Source organism: Anser cygnoides, chromosome 3, assembly GCF_040182565.1.
Source record: "Anser cygnoides isolate HZ-2024a breed goose chromosome 3, Taihu_goose_T2T_genome, whole genome shotgun sequence".
In the NCBI taxonomy this organism is placed as follows: Eukaryota; Metazoa; Chordata; class Aves; order Anseriformes; family Anatidae; genus Anser; species Anser cygnoides.
The window spans coordinates 90,795,976-90,815,247 of record NC_089875.1 but is presented as its reverse complement, the minus strand read 5'-3'; the positions used below and the strand labels follow the sequence as shown (position 1 = coordinate 90,815,247).

The 19,272-nt window shown below is 34.0% G+C and overlaps 1 protein-coding gene across 44 annotated transcripts in view; it reads left to right on the top strand.

The window, feature by feature from the left end:
* Nucleotides 1-19,272, top strand: part of RIMS1 (regulating synaptic membrane exocytosis 1) — a 318,536-nt gene that overhangs the window by 198,129 nt on the left and 101,135 nt on the right. For 18 of the 44 annotated variants that reach the window (XR_010830508.1, XR_010830507.1, XR_010830509.1 and 15 more), the window contains 6 exons: nt 1,841-1,966; nt 6,268-6,330; nt 9,786-9,863; nt 10,180-10,293; nt 10,755-10,844; nt 16,936-17,019. Coding sequence is in view for 41 of the 44 variants with exons in the window: in XM_048077390.2 (XP_047933347.1) it covers nt 1,841-1,966; nt 6,268-6,330; nt 9,786-9,863; nt 10,180-10,293; nt 10,755-10,844; nt 16,936-17,019 (555 nt within the window). In the remaining 3 variants the exon portion in view is untranslated. The remainder of the gene's footprint in view (nt 1-1,840; nt 1,967-6,267; nt 6,331-9,785; nt 9,864-10,179; nt 10,294-10,754; nt 10,845-16,935; nt 17,020-19,272) is intronic. The other 26 variants (XM_066994719.1, XM_066994705.1, XM_066994681.1 and 23 more) reach the window with 5 other exon arrangements.

The window sequence follows — 19,272 nt, the reverse complement described above, 5'->3', positions numbered from 1 at the left end:
ATGCATGAATTGTATAATAAATATGAATTGAACTTCTTTTGACGTAACAGCAATTTTAAATTACTAATTCTATTTATAATTCGACATTCTTAATGGAAAAAGTAAAATATTGTTTGCAAAATCAAGCAGCGATTTATAAACCTCTCTTTTATGCATCTACTGCTTTTCATAGACAACCTATTAATGGGAGGATCCTTTCAGACCTTTTCATTTGCATTCTATATGATTTTTTTGAGTAGTGCTATATTAGACGGTTTCGACACCAAACTTGACCCACTTTTGCTCTTTTTATTGTCCAGGGCAATAAGCTTTTCTTGCAACCTCTCATGGAACCTTAAATATTAGACTAGTTTTTACCAGCTTTCATTTCCTGTGGTTTCTAGAAAACTTCAGTTTTGAATTACCGCAAGAGCTCAAACTGTTTTGCTGGTAATTTTATTGCCTGCTAGCTGTGGTAGTTCACTGAAAATTTCCCGTTTTTAGGTTAATTTTGTGTACAACATTCTATGCTACAGTGACATGCTTGTCCATTGTTTCAGGATCTGTTGGAATTCCATTACTGATCATTTAATACCATGCTCTCTTAACTGTTGTCTGCACCATCTTTTTCTGTCCTTTGCCTCTGATTGATATTGATGCTCTTTGGAAGATGACGAAGATAAGGGTAGTGATGAAAATATAACTATTCAGAAAGAGTCAGCAAGAGTGGTTAAAGCAGGCTTTGAGTCTCATAGATAAAGTGTCTGAGGTGTTTCAAAATGGTGGTATATTTTAGGAAAACAGCTTCTTCTTCCACTTGAGAATCCTGATGATCCTGCTTCTGCATTTCCATCCTCCGTGTCATATGTGCTGTCCTTGTACATTGTAATTATGTGTGCTTCTTAAGTTCCTGCATGAATCCCCCTCTGTTACTTCAGTTCTTTTAGATTAAATTATTTGACTGTCCAACAAAATCACTTGCTGTAGCACTTCAGTTATGCGTCTTCAGCAAAGAGGTATGGCTGTATGGAAAACAGACTTTGGCACAGACTTCTCTTTTTGTAGTTGAGAGAATGAAACTATTCCTCATTCTTCTTTTGCAAACATGTATATGTGTTTTTGTTGGAAAATGTCTGCATCCTCCTATCTATAAGCAGGATGCACAAACAAAATATTTCATAGTCAACCCCAGCTATCCTTTCATTTTCTGCTTTGACAAATGAGTGCTTCTTGTTACTATGGCAATTATTAAACTAAAGGAAGAATCTGCACTTCAAAAAAAAAAAAAAAGTAATTTATTTTCTTGTTCTTTTCCATATGAAAAGAGCTTTAAATTCCTATCATGGAGATGAGAGCCTGCCTGAAGTTAGGCAGAATCATTTCCTTTTTTGTATAAGACACAGTATGGAATTAATAAAGTCTGCTGCAAATTCACATATCCTGTCTCACAATGTCCTAGGAATATTTGGAGATAGTTGAGCTACCTGCAAAAATTTGACAGCCCAAAATGAACCGTTAAAAATCTGACTATGAAGCTAAAAATGCACAAAACAATTTCATGTGAGGTATTATAAATTCTTATGTTTTCACAATAGTTCTTTAAGTACAGGCTTGAAAAATACTATTAATGAGTCCATCAGTGTACAAAGAAACAGTGCTCTAAAATGGTAGAAATGACTGCTCTATACTTAAAGATGGATTTTTTATCTATTTTTTTAAAAATACATATATTTTTGAAAGCGTATATTGCCAATTTAATTAATAAAATACTTTGTTCAATCAACTTGTACAGTATAATTATCCATTAAGCTGTATTATTTGCGTGAAAAACAAGATTATCATACATATTTCTGCCTTTCAGGAGTTTAGATGAAATCCATCAAATGAGAAGATCACGTTCTCCAACTAGACACCATGATGCCTCCAGAAGTCCAGCTGATTACAGATCCAGAGACATGGATAGTCAGTATTTGTCTGATCAAGAAAGGTACATCATCAGTCTGAACTTGGAAGCAAGTTTAGAAATGTCTTTGTTGGTTTGCTTAATTTTAAAGCGTTTATCAGAAAACCACAGTCTGATAGTAACGGGGAAGGGACAGAAAATCATCCTAATTTCAAAAACTAGTCACAATTAAGTTAACTATGCCTCTTTTCTGGTGAAAATGTGCACTGGGTTGACAGTAGTAGCAGGTGTCTAGACTAATTGTTCTTGTGTGTTTGTCCTAGAGTACTCCGCTGTTTACTTCATGAATGTAAGCCCAGAGATTTTTGCTAGAAAGCCATAAATCTACACATATGCCCTAACTATTCTTGCAACACGGAGACCACAAACATATTTGTCTGTTTTGGAAGTCAGCAAAATACCAGGCATTACTTCCTACTACTTGGGAGTTGCATATACTATAGTTTGCATTCCTATACTAATATGTTTTGGACATCTACCTTATTTGTCTCACAGCATCTTACATAGCATTCTGGTGAACTTGGTACAATACACAAGAATAGCAAGGATAGTTACGGAGCTTGTAATTAAGAAAAATCTCCAGTCTTTGATGCTTGACACATGCACATCTCTCCCTGGAACGTATGCAAAAGCTACGCTCCTCAGAGAGTATGTGTTCTCTACTAGGCATTTTTTTCAGTTATCTACAAATATCTTCTAATAAAATGGAAGGAAAAGAGGATTTCTGCTTAGTTTTTAGCTGAAAAAAAAAATCAGACAAGGTTTTTCAGTTCAGTATTTTGGAAACATAATGGTGACATTGCATGGATTATCAGTTTTTGTGGTTCATTTATATACATAGAAAAATATCATATAGCTAAACTATAATGGTAAACTTTTACCATTCATGTACAATCCATTTTCCTAGTAAAGTCCCATTTTTTTGCAGTCTATTTCTATTTTTTATGAGTAACAGTGACAAAACCTTTCTAAATAATACAGTCAATTTAATATAGCAAACATATTTTGTAGTGATGTGAAAACATGTGAAGGAATACATATAACAATCTCTGGAACTCTTTGTCCAGTTTTGAAGCAACACAGAAATTGAATAACAGATGGCTTTTGCAGTTAAACTAGTTCAGTTTTGTATATGATCTTGCCTGTTTTGTTTTGCTTTGGTTTGTTTTGTATTTTGAATATGATAACACACATATGGAAATTAATGATTTACTTGGAACAGTTTAAAATTCCAATGTCCTACTTTATAGGCAAGAAGTATGTACAGAATTGTCTAAGTTGGATTGTTGTATTGAATTTCCTTTCAGAGGTGAATTGAAATGCTTTTTAACTGTAGTGAAATCAGATTTAGAGTTAAGCTAATTACAGTAATTTCCCTTTGTTGCAAATATTTCATGTTGCTGGTTATTATAGGTAGTGATACATTCAAAGTATTCCTGAAAATATTTATTGAATAGTTTTCTTATTCAGCAGATTTGGAAGAGATATTTAAACATAGCTTTTGTCACTAGAAATAAGTATGACTGTATAGAAGATTATCTTATAGTAAAGCCTCAAAACATGATATAAATTACAATATATGCATGGAGTGCACTTGGAGGGCAGGACTTGCACTGAGAATTTTTCAGAGATGAGCCATCAGAAAAAAGCACAGCAGCAATGGGCTGTTGAATTTGTTCGGATGAGTAGGAAACAGACTTCAGTTCTTGGGTGTTCAGAAGACACTTTTCAGAAGTTAAAAGATCAGACGTGAAGAGAGGATTTGCAGGATTTAAACATGAGTGCCTGTACTTAATCTCATTCAGTCATAATCTGCACTGGTTTCATTTTTTTTTCCATTTTCATTTTCTTCTTTTCCTCAAGTTTCTTCAGTTGTTGAAACTGCTTAACTCTTGCAGACTTCACTGACTTTCAAGGAATTTAAGTAGCACCACAGGGAGGATCAAAAACAGCTTTTGTTTTTGATGTTGTTGTTGTAAAAGCACATCCCCCAACAGTTTCATTGTTCATATGAAATCCTCTTTCACATCTTGAGATTTAAAATATATATATTTTTTTGGTATTAGTCCTATGTCTTAGTATCAACATTAGTGCAAGTATTATGTGCTGTTCATTTACTGAACCCATCATCAAAACAAGTACATTCTTGTAGATACTCAATATAAATTTGGTTTGGAATGTATTTTCCTGATAGTTGCATGGCAGAAATTTTAGTTGCTGGATACTTTTGATCATTTTTTCAGTGATCCGTTACTGGTTCCAAATTAATAGTGAATATTTTGAGTATTTTTTTGTAAAAATAATTGTTATAGTCTGTTACAGAAGTATATGGTGTTATACACTTCCAGTAGAACTGATTTGATCACTTTACCTTTTTTATATATGTTTATATAAACATGTATATGTTTATAAGTATATATAAATCTGGTAGGAAATGCTAGGAATACTAGGAAATCTAGCTAAGCAGTATACTTTGCTCTGAATTTAGGATCATCATCTGATTCTTAAGGAGATAGCACTTTTCACTTTTTAGTGTTTCTTTTAATTCCTAAATAATATCTGTTAATCTGAGTTCTTAAAAATTTCCATTAGAAAACCCTTGTTTTAGAATAATAATTTTTATTTTCAATGTCTCCAAAACAGTCTTAATTTTCTGTAGGACTACCAGTATCATCTTATATTATCAGTAATATACTGCTAGGGATTCTTTTGCTTTTTTTTTTTTTTTTTGTTCTTGAGGCTTTTACGGTGAATTTGCTGTTTTATACCCTTTTTTTTTTGGATGAATTATGTATTACTGTTTGCCATGGGCTCATTACAGTAAATACTCTCTGGATCAGCAAAGGTAGAATAAATATTAACAAAGTACGCTGTGATTTAATGTGGATTTTGCATCTACTGTCTTTTAGATTTTATCCTGCTTCTCCAGATACTGTCTCAGATAATTAAGCAGTGCACGAAACTTCTTGTATATAGTGTTTTAATAATTTCCTCAGTTCTTGCAAGAAAATCACAAAACTCTTAACTAATTACAGAAAATGGTAACTTTTTCCTAAAATGCACATATATTTGTAACTTGGAAACTTGCATATAAATGCTGTCAGTGCTCTAAGACTAGGAATACAATTTTTGCTTTAAAAAAAATATGCAAAAATCCAAAAAAAAAACCAATTCAGTTCACCTTTAATACATTTTGTTGCATCAAAATCAGGCTAGCGGTTCCAGATACAAGCTTAAATCTCACATGTGACTAACAAGCCATTATTTTAGTCTTCCTAGTTCAGAACTTCAGATAAATATTACCTAATCTACATCAATTAAATAGGTCATTTTATAATGGTATGAAGTACAGAACACATGGAACAACTGCTACTTTTTGTATTTTGTAATCTTTTCTCTCTCTGTCACCGTGGTACTTCATATGATTCCCAGCTTCTTTTAAAATACCATGTTTCCATGAAGTTCAGCTTTACTTTCATATTTACAGTAATTTGAAAACTGGGGGCTTTGTCTTTCTGATTGTGCTGAAGTGCATAAAACTACAGGATTAATTTAAGGGATATTTCATACCATAATCGTATTTACCATAGGCATAAATATATATTAATTTTACCATCTTGCTTGGATGTAGCATGTGTTTGGTTGCATTAAATGAATAATGGAATCAATGGCTGATTTTTCTGAATTGGAAGCGATAAGAAACAAGAAGTCTGGCTGATAAGCATTTTTTTTTCTTTAGGATTGCATTGCAAAATACTGTAAAGAGCTATCAGTCAGAATTTGTATTTGTCCAAACATAATATTTCCAGTGAACACCTATTTTTCCCTAAAGGGCAACTGGTTACTCTTTCTGTAAACTGCTTTGCAGTGAATTAGTAACAAACCTTCTCTGCTTTTTTCATGTATGCTTTTGTGGCTTATAAAAAACCAAGCATCATTCTATTTTTTTTTTTTTTGGTAAAGTGTTTCTTCATGAATTGATTTATGAGAAAGGAGGTTATTAGAGAAATGTAACTGATTTGGGGATTCCTGACAGAATTTATGAAGAACTCTGACACAGTACTTCTGAATTTTAAAGGGAGAAACTCTACAAAATTACATGCTGCAGTGAAAGGATTTGCTTGAAAATGTAGTTACCGCAGGCATTTTTTGGCTCACATTCTTTGAGAAGTGCAGTCTGGGTTTGAACATTAGGAGGCTATGTATCTGGATGGAAGTTTCTTGTTTCTTTTTAAGTTTTTATTTGCATATCATTGGCATAATCCATGTCATCTAATGCTTCATAATTCTATCTGTTTCACTCACCACCCATCCTGTCTGTGCAGTGAGCTTCTTATGCTGCCCAGAGCAAAACGAGGAAGAAGTGCAGAGTGCCTACATACCATCAGGTAAATACAGGAATCTGGTAATCACCAACACCTCTGGTCAGTTGTGTATGCTTTGTGTGCCCAGCATTCCAGTACGTGCAGAACTTCCCAGTATGTTGTGATCCAGGTGTCAGTTATTCTTTTTTCTTGTTTTGTTTTGTTTGTTTTAAATCAGATCAAGATGTATATGTATGTTTGTAAACTTCCATAGTAAGGATTACAGCAGCTAAAGAATTTCTGATTTTGCAGTTGTTTTTTTGTCACAGATTATCTGTCTAGTCACAGAAGTACTGATCACCAATGCATGGCAGTGTTATTATAATTTCAGACGTTCTTTTTGAGTTCTTTTTGTTTGCCTTTATTTCCATTTATTGTGTCTGTATTACAGTCAAGCACAAGCCAACAATCTTTGCTTGTGACACCTAATCTCACGGTGACTTTGAACATTTGTAGAGGAGAGCAAGGTGATTAAGGAGAGTGTGATTTAAAGGCTCCCTCACAATGCTAGATTTGAGGGGTTTCATAATAGATTTTTCCTTTCTGAAGTTGATCTAGGCATAAACTTTGCAGTTTGAGCTCATCTTCAATCTTAAATAATCTCTTATGCCTAAAGCTTGGAGCTCTCTGTCTTAACTGTTCCTAATGCTGAGAAACTAAACAGAAATGAAATATCTTAATCTAGCAAATAAAACTATGCCCCCCTTGTTTCTTATACTACATCTGTTAACTCTGCTAATAATAAAGGTCAGATTCTGTCAAAAATATTCCAGTTAGAATCAACAAAATTGTAAGGTTTGTGTTCCACAAGTGTTAAAAATGAAGCAGTTAACTATTTTTCCAATCAGGAATTGGGTGTTAATAAGAACTTCATGTTGATGTAGTATGTTTAAAAACCATTTAATATACTTACTCATTTCCTTTGAGTAGGATTCCCCTCTACAGAGTAGTTTTTATTAATTTGCCCTGGCTTGTTTTAATTCTCTTCATCAAATTAGAAACAGCATCAAAGATGCTGTGATAGGGTTCTGATATACTGTTTAATAGTAAAATAATAAATACAAAAATAAATAAATAAAATAAATACAATAACTTTCCTAAAAACAAACAATAAAAAACCCACAACTGAGCATCAGTGCATGTGTTACATTAAAATTTAAATTTTACTTATCAGTAGTTTAATTCTCATATTTCATCTAAAAAGCTTTTGCCTCAACATTTTAGGTTTTGCTTAATCTCTTCACTCCTTGTTATTTTATGTCAGTTTATTGTCATGGAATACTAATTTTTCTCTGCCTCCTCCTTCTGGCCTTTTTCTTTTTTGCTACACTTTCTATAGCTTTACACCCTAATCACCCCCAGCTCTGTGCTTTTTCTTTTACCCATTAAAGATTATAATATTCATTATAATTTTTCAATGACAGACAGAGTTTAAATTCTTGCTTAATGCATGAAGTAAATATTGTATCATAAACTCTTGATGCTCTTTGTCTAGCTGCTATAGATTTCCAATTATGTTACAAGTCTACTAGCCTGTCTGGTAGCTAACCAGCTGAAAATTGTGCATGGGCAGCTAGGTAAGAGGGACTCTATTCAGAGAGTGCAGAACTTCCTTGCCTTTTTCCTTATTCTATTTTTTTGCTCTTATTTTCTTATAATTAAGAAAAGTAACAAAGTATCCCAAATTAGTAAAATAAATTATTACAGTAATAAATTAACAACGTATTGAAGTAACAAATACAACAGTAAGAAGTTGTTAAAGTAACAGTAATGTTATACTATAAAACAAAGTACTTTTAATAGCATATTGAATGGGTCTATGCAGGCAACAGAATTAAATTGACTGACTGTTAAATATAACTCTGAGGCTTATGCAGCCTAATCCATGTTGGAATAATACCCAGAAAATTACTAGTACCCATGCTCAAAAACCCTTTCAACAAAAATTTTGTCCACGCGTTATTTGCCATTTTTCCTCCTTACTCATTCATAGTGGCCTGACAGTTATTCATGTTAGAAACAGGATTATAAAGCATTATTCCTGCTTTCTAGACAGCTTGCTGAATAATGTTTTAATTAATTGTTGAGACAGCTTCAGCATAAAATGGGATATGTGTTAAGTGTTTCATGCTACATGAAAGAAGATTAATATGAGATTGTCCAAGCTACAAAGTCAAGATCTATGGTTAGTTTGCTCCACCAGTTTACAATATTATTCCTAGCAGCTCATCCTGACCACCACTGACTTAGAGCAGATATGGTGGAAGGAAAAGTGTACCTATGCCATAGACCATGGAAAATCACAGTCCATGTCTTAGCTCACACCTAGTACTCATTCTCCGCTATCATACTCTGCTACTATGATAGGATCGATGTGATGGACAACCATACCTTTATTCCCATTTTGCAACATCACAGTGATCTCTGCTAGAGAGTTCAGCAGTGATGACAGCTAAACCTACACAACAGAAGTGGTCAAAACTCCTCTGTTACTTTCTCAGGCTTTTACAAACAGTAGGGTTCCCAGAAAGAGAGTTGTTTTATCTGACTGTGATGTAGCCAGGTTTGTAATGTTGATCAGCTGTGCCAAGGTCCAAGTCTCCGTAGGAATCAAAACGTCCTGTTGGGACAGACCACTCCTGAAGCTAGCAAACTCCTCGAGGCTGCAGGTCCTTCCGCTAGTAGAACCACAGCTGTGGCCTGGTCAGGAAAATTGTTAAAACTTGGTAATTAACCATTGAACGTTCATGATTCCCATTAGGCAGCCACTGTCTGCTTTTATATTTCTGCCTTGGTGACTTGGGTAGTGAATGTTTCCTGTTCTAAAATCTCATGTACTGTGAGTGATGGTATCCAATGGTTGTCATACAGCTTGGAGAGCTGCAGTGCTGGCTGATGTAGTAGATCTAGTTTTTTAATTGGCTTGTGATTATTAATAACAATTAATTAGATGTTGAAGGTGATACACCACTTCTGAAAGACTTCAACATTGAAATGCCAGGTGCTATTACATCTGTAACTGCCATTGTGGTATCACTTTTTTAGCAAGTGTTTCATGCTTGGCTTTGGAAGCATGTCTCAGTTAAAGTCTCTGTAGGTCTAAATAAAGCATTACCAAGAGAAATAAACAGCAGCCTAATCCTTTACAAGAGCTTGTATATTTTAATTAAAAATCTCAATAGAAGGAATTTAGATTACTTTCATTACAAGTACAAAATCTGAGCTGTACTAGTATTGTCATGAATTCATGGGCTGCTTTAACAAAAGTGTAATCACAAAAATTTGTCCCCCAGATAGTTATCATGGTAGTTGAATTGAGAACATATATTGAGAAATCTACTCATGCAGCTAATAAATATAGTAAAATATTGTGCATTTATTTTAAGTTCTGGTCAGTCTTGCCTTACTTTTACCTATCTTTTTATTTCTGGCTTGTTTTTATGTCGTTCTCTTTTCTTTTCTGTTCTACCACATTCAAGAAGTTCTGTTAGGCACTATAAAACATTACCACCCAAGATGCCTTTACTAGAAAATGGTACTAATTGGAACCTATACAGGTAAGAAATATTTAGAGTCCCCTTTAAGTAGTTAGTGACTTCTTGGGGAATAAATAGTCTTGCCTTATAAAATAAATTAGTTTTTCATATGTTTTTGGTAACTGAGAGTTAAGGGACATAATCCTAAAATAACTTCATACTGTCTAAATTAACCCCTACATATAAAAGACAAACACTTTCCGTAAGGTAGTTTTCTTTGCGGTTAACATTGTATGTTGCATGTTTTTTCTTTGTTACTTTCTTTTCTTTATGTATGTAATTTTGCTTACATGTCAAATTTATTTTCACTTTGTTTAAATGATTTTAATTTACAAAGCTCAACTCTTCCTGCATGTGCTAAGACCAAATCAGTGATTAGACAGGATATTTCTCTCCTTCGTGATTGCCTTAATTCACGAATACCGAAATTTGGAGATGACCTCCCGGTTAGGTAAGAAACTGAGGGTTAATCACCTCTCCTGTTTGGTATTTAATATGGATTTACAGACTAAATGAACTTCATTGTAAAGTGATTTCACATAATATACAGTGTATCACATCCTTTTATATTGGCGTAAGATTTACTGCTCTTAATAAGGATTTAGATTGATTGATTGGTATTTCTCATTCCACTTTCTTACAAGTGGACAATGTTCTGTCTCATTCAGTTTTAAAAATTTCAACAGTCTTACCAAAAAAATTCTAGCAGTCTTTTATTTGGTTTTCTTTTCTAAACAAATCTTGGCACTGTCATCCAGTCAGCTCTTTTATGTTTTCCTTAATTAAATCATTGTGATTCTACATTTTCTGTAAAGAGAGCATTATTTTATGAGTTAATATCTAACATTGTATTCCTTTCTTTGTTTTCTTTTTCTTTCTCTTCTACCATTGGATGCAATGCACTGGCACTAGTGAACTACAGCCCTCCCTTGACAGGGCTAGGAGTGCTAGTACCAACTGCTTGAGACCAGATACTAGTTTGCATTCACCAGAACGAGAAAGGTATAAAATAAAAACTTATGAATTTCTTGTCATCTGTGCTGGTGATTTTTATCAGTTTTGTTTTTCTTTATATGAGTACTCTACATTCCTGTACATTCATGTCTGCTTTGGTATTTGTAGACATTTTTGCTCCTATATTCATGTATGTCGTGTAAATTGTGTCTTGGAGCTTATAACTGCTTCTGGCTTCTTTCCTTGTTTTAGTTCAAGCTGATGTCATTGTTTGCAGAAGTCCTCAGTATGCTGATAATAGCATTGCAGTGTTAAGTATTTTGATGAAGTACCACTTGATTGTTAATCTTCATCACCATTTGCTAAAATGTATTACATTTATTTCTTGCCTGCTCTGTGGATTGCTAAAAAGGTGGTGACATAATTTATAAATTATGTGACAAAACTTGTACTTCAAACCTGAACTGTAGTTTGTCTAGCAATGTATTTTCCGTAAGACATCCAGCCAAACTTCATTGCTTCTTTAATCTAATCTGCTGCATCTGCTTTTGCAATTACAAGGCAAGTCACTGCATTGAGATTTCTTTTCACTCTGTGACATTATATTAAGGCTCACATAAGTCTTAAGAAGATACATTTGCAGTTTAAATGAAATATTGTTGTGTCACTTGTGTAGGCATTTTTTTTTTCTGAATCTTTAATATTACAAAAGCTTGCTTCAAAATCTTAGGTGAACTAAATACTATTGGTGTGTTTGGCAGATGGGATTGTTCCACGAGGGAATTTTTCATCACCTGCTGTTTTTTGGCTAAGAATTATACTGTTTTAGGGCGAGATTTTAGCTTTGCTAAAGGCAATAATAGGTTGCAGTGGACTATGGCACAATTACAATTTCAGCAGTTCAGTGCATAATGAATATGGTGGTTAATTATGTGAAATTGCTTTGTCAGTCAACCCACAGTATGGTTATGAAAACTGTTGCATCATTTACATTATTGTGGGAGAGGACCTGTGAAGAAAGGCTGTGAGAACTTACTTTTTTCTTTGAGATAAGGTTTCTCTTGTTTTTTTCGTGGCTGGGGAATTTCCCTTTCCCTCCTCCCTCACTTCCTGATGCTTCTTGATTGGAACTGTTCTGTTCTCAAGCTGTGCTCCTGTTGGATAGGACTGACTCATGTCCTGCTGATATATCTCAACTAGATCTTCGCTAGTTCATTCCTTTTTAAGATAAAGCACAAGATATCATAATATCATATCTCATATGTACCTGGTTGTCCAAAACAAAAATTTTGACAAAAATAAGGCCGCCCCCAGCAAAACACAGGATGCCATTCTAGACTTTTTAGAAAATTTATTGTAGTATCATATTACTATGTGTGATAGATATATACAGTAGTATTCATCTGTAAGCAGCTATTTAATGCAACAATGTATGGATATAAGCAGTGTATGTTTTGTAGTTTCATTTCAAGATGCCAGACATCAAGCTGAATATTCGAAGAAATGGTAGTTGGCAACTGTAAAATATTGTAGTTAAAATGACATGCTCAAAACTCAAATCTAAATCTGTCACTGATGTTAACTATGTCTATTGTGTCTTTATGATTCATCTATATCAACTTCTGCCCACTAGGCACCAAATAGAATCAGCAGCATTTCTCATGTGCTCCTCATAAAGAGAAGTGGTTAGTCTGTGTTAGTGGCCTCTACTTCTACTAAGCGCTAGATTTTGCCAAATTGTCTCTGGTCATGATTGAGAATATATGCCCATCTCTGAAATTTTTACATCTTTGCTTAATAAGTCCTAGAGGATGACTAAAAAGTTGCTTTTCACTTGGGGTCCTTCATGGAGGTGCAGAAAAGCTCTTTTTTTATTAAATTCATGTTCTGTATTTCCATGATGGTTTTGTTGCAAATAAAAAGATGTGTGGCTTTGTCAGAGGATTAATGACAGGATGACAAGATTTTTATTTTTATTTTTATATTTAGACATAAATGGGTTGTATTTTTTCCTCCCTAATACAGTCCAATTTGTGGAGGAACATATTATATTTATCCACCCCCCCCCTCCCCCCCATCACCCATTTAATCATTTAGTTTGGGGGTAAACTAATTTTAGAAGATTTCCTACTCCACTGTTGAATGTCTGCTAACACTTTACTGTAAGTTTAGTTGTCAGTTTCATGTAATGATAGAGGAGTCTAGTTTGAAGAACAGGAATTAAGTTGAAGGAATGTAGAAAGCATTTATGTCTGTGCTGAGCAAGATAAGCATTAGGTACTTAAATTACAGTAACACATGTTCATTGATGTTACAGGTTCACAAAGCTTTTAGGAAAAGCTTTTGGAAGGCAAGTATAATGAAACACTCTGATAGATGATCTAGAAAAGGTTGTCTAGCCTTTGTTGCTGGAGACTCCTCAAGAAGAGATTATACAACCATCTGTCAGTTGTAGCTGGTCCTGCTTGTAGCAAAGAGAAACACTAGGGTTTTGTAAAGTCCAATTTGTAAAGCACTAGTTTTTAATCAGTATACGTGTAGGACCTATGCTGAAGGTGCTGTTAGTTGTTTTCATGGCTTCTTTTTTATATTCACGGAATGGAGTTGTAGATTTTATTTTAAATGTAGGCTTTAAACCCTCAAAATACACAGGCAGAATTATTAATGTGCCACTATATCTTTTCTTGAAAAAAATTATAAGTATACTTACCAGTGGAAAATTCTTTCTACCCATTCTGCTAGATCTTTTGTCTGACAGGGTATAAATTAGATTATATTTGAGATCAAGAATTAAAATGGTCCACCTGATTTTTTTTATTTTTTTTTTAACAAAATGATACTGACTGTGTGTGACTGATTGATCATAGAGCCCTATTTCTCCATGTTAATCATTTGGTGAAAACACTTAAAGTCCAAAAAATATAATTTTTTGTCATTTGGAATGATTGGAGTAATTATTGTTTTTTCAGATGTTGCTGTGTCGATAAAAGTTGTGTCAATCCACAAACACCGGCAGAAAAGTACTTTTCGCAATATATATAATTCGAGGATATACAAGTCTTGTTGCACTAAATACAAACAAAAAATTCCTTTTCTCCTTCTGTAAGCTATGTCAGTTGAACAAGGAAAGTCTGTATGATTTGACTAGCAAACTGACCTTGCCCTGATACAGACAAACTATTTTAATTAAATGAAATAGTTTGATACCGAACCTAACCCTTCATATATTTCTCTTTGACATGGTGTACACTAGGACATTCAAAAAGGTCCAGGCTTTACCAATTCAGTTGCACCATACCTGTCAGATTAATTTATTTATTTTTTTGACCTAGTTTTTTTGGTCAAAATAATCGTCTTGTTGAGGTTTGTGATGATTTACAAGACATATGTTAGTTTATAAGATAGACATAGATACCCTCTAAAGCCATGAAAAGTTTTTGCTGCTACTACTTCCTGTAGTGTGAGTTTTCATTGTCTTCTTCAATGTTTCTCAAAATCTGTTTTTTTTGTTGTTGTTTTTTTGTTTTTTTTTTTTTTTTTCCCCATGTAAATTGTGTACCATGTCCTAAAGCAGTGACATCTGTGTGCAAAGACTAGCCTTAAGTCAGGAAAACTCATAGGCATTGTCCAAAACCAATTTACCTGTGCTTTCTCATCATAGTAGCATCTTCCCTAGATTATCTGATGATATTTAAGACTGTAGTAAGTGATAGTTACTTAGTAATATGACGTATGGCTTATTGACATGAGTTTCTTATGTTGCAACAAATTATCGCAATAGCAGTTAGCACAAAATCAGTGATACAGATTGGTAATGCTTGTATGCTTTGATCCTAAGAGGTTTAGGAGCACACTGAGGAGCAAAGCCTGGTGATTAGTTCATGTAAACAGCCTGCTTGTCTGCAAAATGTGACCAAACTTTGTTAGACTCAACCTGAGGTGATTCACTGAAGTAGGACTTAAAACATTTCAAAGATCCCTAGGATTTGTAATGTTGGCTGGTCATTACCACCCAAACAGGATACAAAGCTGAACAATTGCCTATTAGCTACTTATAAGTAGATAACAGAATGGTTGGAACTGTCATTTGATCCAGTTAAGACCTGTCCTGATTTAATGTTAATTTTTGTATTTTTTTTAGTAAGTCTGAAGCATTAAGGCATTTATATTGCATGCCTGTAACAGCAATGTTGATCGTCATTATTTACATTTAAAATTATGCACAGTAAAATAACTGCTTGCATTAGGTATATGATGCATTGTGTTTTCAGTTATTTTCAAACATGTAAAGGAATAGGTTATTGCATGTTTGTCTGCATTGTCTACTCACAGTCATTAAAAATTTGGTGAAAGAGCATGTTCTCAAAGTTCATACTGCATGACATAGTTAATTCTATAAAATGCTATTTGATACTTATAGTGGATATCAGCATATTAAGGGCTTTGAGTGCACTGATGCATTAACATTTTCTTTAACTCTTGCTTTGGAGAGAAAAAGAAACTAGCTGCTTACGATCTATTTCTTCTTGAAACTTCTGATCTACCTCAATGTTCAAGTTATGCTAATCTCCTTGAAGGCTTTGTTATTTGCATGTTCCATAAATCAAACCCTTTTCCTTATTGCGTGGACTGGAAGGATGCCTCAGAAAGTGAATATTACATAGTTTTGCAGTGTTAACATAAATGTTTGCTGTTTTTGTAAATTAGTATATTTTGATTTTTCGAAATTGTTACACGTACACTCTTACAACCCCATAACATTACATCAAAATACACAAAAATGTCAGTCTTTTGTATACTATATATGTAATTGTAAATTAAATCACAGAATCACAGAAAATCCTGAGTTGGAAGTGACTCACAGAGATCATTGAGTCCAACTCCTGGCTCCACACAAAATGAGATTTTTAAAGAAAAAAAAAACACATAAGACACTACTATTCATTCACAATCTTGACTTCTTTTTATTTTTTATTTTTATTTTTTAATTTACCTATATAACAATCTGCTGTCACGTGCTGCAGGGATACTGAGAAATGATCAGAAAATTAAGTTGGCCGTATACACTTTCAATATATATTTTTAAATGTAAAAAATTACCTGGTACTTGTACACAAATATGTGCAACTTCGTTGCAGCTAATTAGCTTACCTTTACAGTATCTAAAATTGTTTACAGTAAATACAGTATTATTAGCTTTATTAAATTAACACAGTAAATTAGTATTAGCACTAGTACTTTAAAGTTACCTAAATGAGTAACAGAATTCATTGAGAAGTGTACCAGTGCAAAGCCCTCACCTTAACCTTTTAATCTTCCTGATTCTGCAAGAGAACTTTATTGGGAAGTAATCAGTGCTGCCATACTGCTCTAAAACTTGAACTCTGGTTTGTTCAGCACTACTTCAGTATGAGAGTTCTTGACATATGTGCTGCTGCTAGGAAAACTTCAAAGGGAAGAGAATATGAAGAAACAATTGTCTCAGGGGGTCGTGGTTATATCAGTTTTGTGACATATATAGTTTACTCAAAAGTGTAGCTCTTAAAATGTGCAGAATTTCTTATTAGTAGGCATACAGTACATCCATTACAGTCAGAGCAAGACATCTCTATAAGCAGATGAATGGAACAGAAAATGACTCTCTCTGTGTGTTCCAGAAAATGGTCACTTTATGCCTCAGAATTTTTCATATAATTCTCAGTCCCACATTTTTACCAAGGATGCATTTTTCAGTAGAAAGAGTTAGGAGAGATTAGCTTAACAATATGCCAGCCAGCGGTCAATAGAAAATGCAGTCTTTACAAAGCTTTTAGAATTACAATTTTCTATGGAGATGATAGGCTTTTAGGTAGTCTAGCTTTGGAGAACATTCGAAAACTTATTGTACACTACATGAAAGATTTAAATTAGTCAAAATTCTGCTTCTTTGGGAGTACATTCTCTTTGTTTCATCTGAAATATTTCTTCAGTAAGCAGCCATAAGAATAGTATACCAGGAAATTAGAAAACAGAAAAAATAATTAAATGACACACTTTCATTACTTTTTGGGGTATTTTTCCAGTCCCAAATCGCATATATTTAATTTTATCACAAACTAAATATCCTGTTTTTTTCCTGTTTTATTGAATGGGCAAACAGGGGTAGATGGTCCCCCTCCCTAGAGAGGAGACGACCTACTAGTCCCAGGATTCATATCGAGCATGCATCTCCGGAGGATGACAGGTACTAGGCAACTCCTCCCAGTCAAAAAGTGGCTTACTGCATCTTGCACTCTCAGAGGAGTATACTAAAATTTAAAAGTATGCATGTGTTTAGAGAGAGACCATTAAACTCCAGAAGCCCCAAATAAAAATAACAGCTTTAGATATCATCTCTGCATTTTATTGAACTGTTATAAAGCACCTAGGAAGTAATGTCTTTACAAATTTTCTGTTTGCCGGAGCAGTTACAAGCCATTTAATAAGATGGCTAATACCACAGAACATCATCTCTTAATGTTCTTCAGTCTATTTTTACCTGCTTCTGTAATTGGCAGTGGCATTTTCTCTGTGGTGCTTTATAATATGATAATGTACTTGTTGTAGAGCCTGTTTTTTTTTAGGTGTCTATTTTAATTTTTATTGTGCTTTTTGTTTTTGTTGTTGTTTTTTAACCAAAAAAAAAGAGCCATGATATGTTGGAATTGTTGGAAGTTTTGGTAATACTTACTAGTTGATGTATATAAAAATTGGTAGTGTTCTTAAATTCTGTCCTAAATTAGGATGGTCGTCATGGAACAGGTTTTCCTAACAAGGTAGGTTTTGTTAAAACCACCAGATCTTTACATACATTTTAATGTTGAATACCAACTATGATTAATAGAAGTACCTTTCTTTATTTTCTTGTCATGAACTTTCTACTCTAATTAGTTTTGATGTTCCATTGCTTTGACAGTAGTAATTTTTCGTATCTCTTTTTTTTTTTTTCTGATAAATCTGTATAATTTTTAACAGAGATTATATTTCTACTGAAATGTAAATTCGACATTTGCCCGTTAACTACTGTAATGATTTTTGTGTTACAGTAAATGAAAGGATGCAGATGTTTTGTGTAAATAACCCCTACTTCAGTAAACTCTTATGAAGTTGTTCTTAAAACTGTAAGGCAGATACATGGATAAAACTTTTTCAATTACTTTAAGTGCCAGTGGTTTTGTTCTGCTTAAGAAAACATTTAGTAGTACATTTCTACTATAATTTATCTTGTTTGCTGGATACTGGGTATATTCTGCCAATACAAGCTGTAGAGAGTGTGAAACTTGTTACTGTGTTTGCATAACATTTCTCTTTTTACTAGAGTAATTAAAAATTATAGAATTAAACTTGTGAAAGATTTTTTCAAAATTGGCTGTTCTTACAGATAAGGCATTTCTAGGTATTTTACCAACATTACTATTGAGCCCTCTTATGGGATAGCTATTGACAGCTTACAAATGTACTTTGTATGTTTGGGGCATTTTAAAACTAATTTCTCTTCACATTTTTCAAGTTGATGGAAAGACTGTTTTTGACTCAATGGATCAGACTTGATGATAAAAATTTATTGTCATTGATTTGATTAGAATTAAATCATAATCATATATCAATGAAATTAAGTTTTCATCTGAATGCTGTCATTCTTAATGCAGGATTATGAGCCTTCAGCCGAAGTTCTGCAAATGTATCAAAGGCTGAAATCATCTAATACTGCTTAGTAAACAAATTGCAGTAAAGCGTCTGTAAGATGTAGAGTATGTTATTGGCAAGTTTCTGAGTCAGAGAAACAGCAGTCTAATTTTCTTAGTGAAATCAGTGCCTTTATGCGGTTGGAAGTCTTGTGGATAATCTAGTCACCCAATGATGCAGCCAATGATGAACCTAGAAACAGTTTAGATTAACCCCAGTCCTGATGATTTTGCAGCCTCACAGATGAATTTCTCCCCAGTTAGCAGAAGTTACAAGAACATTGGACTTTTCTCATTGCATACCCAATGGAGATTAACAAGGATTCCAAAACACACAGTTTAGAATCGTAGAATCATAGAATGGTTTGGGATGCAAGGGACCTTAAAGATCATCATAGGTTCCAGGAGGACCAGATCCATGATCTTGCCAGGCACAGAGGTGAGAGCGACTGGCCTGTAGTTCCCTGGGTCTTCCTTTTTTCCCTTTGTAAAAATGGGGATTATGTTTCCTCTCTTCTAATCAGCAGAAACTTCACCGGACTGCCACAACTTCTCAAATATGATGGACGATGGTTTAGCAACTACATCCACCAGTTCCTTCAGGACCCATGGATGTATCTCATCAGGTCCCATGGACTTGTGCACCTTCAGGCTCTTAAGATGGTCTCATATCTGATCTTCTCCTACACTGGGCAGTTCATCATTCTTCCAGTCTCTGCCTTTGCCTTCTGGGGCCTGGGCCATGTGTCTGGAGCTCTTGTCAGTGAAGACTG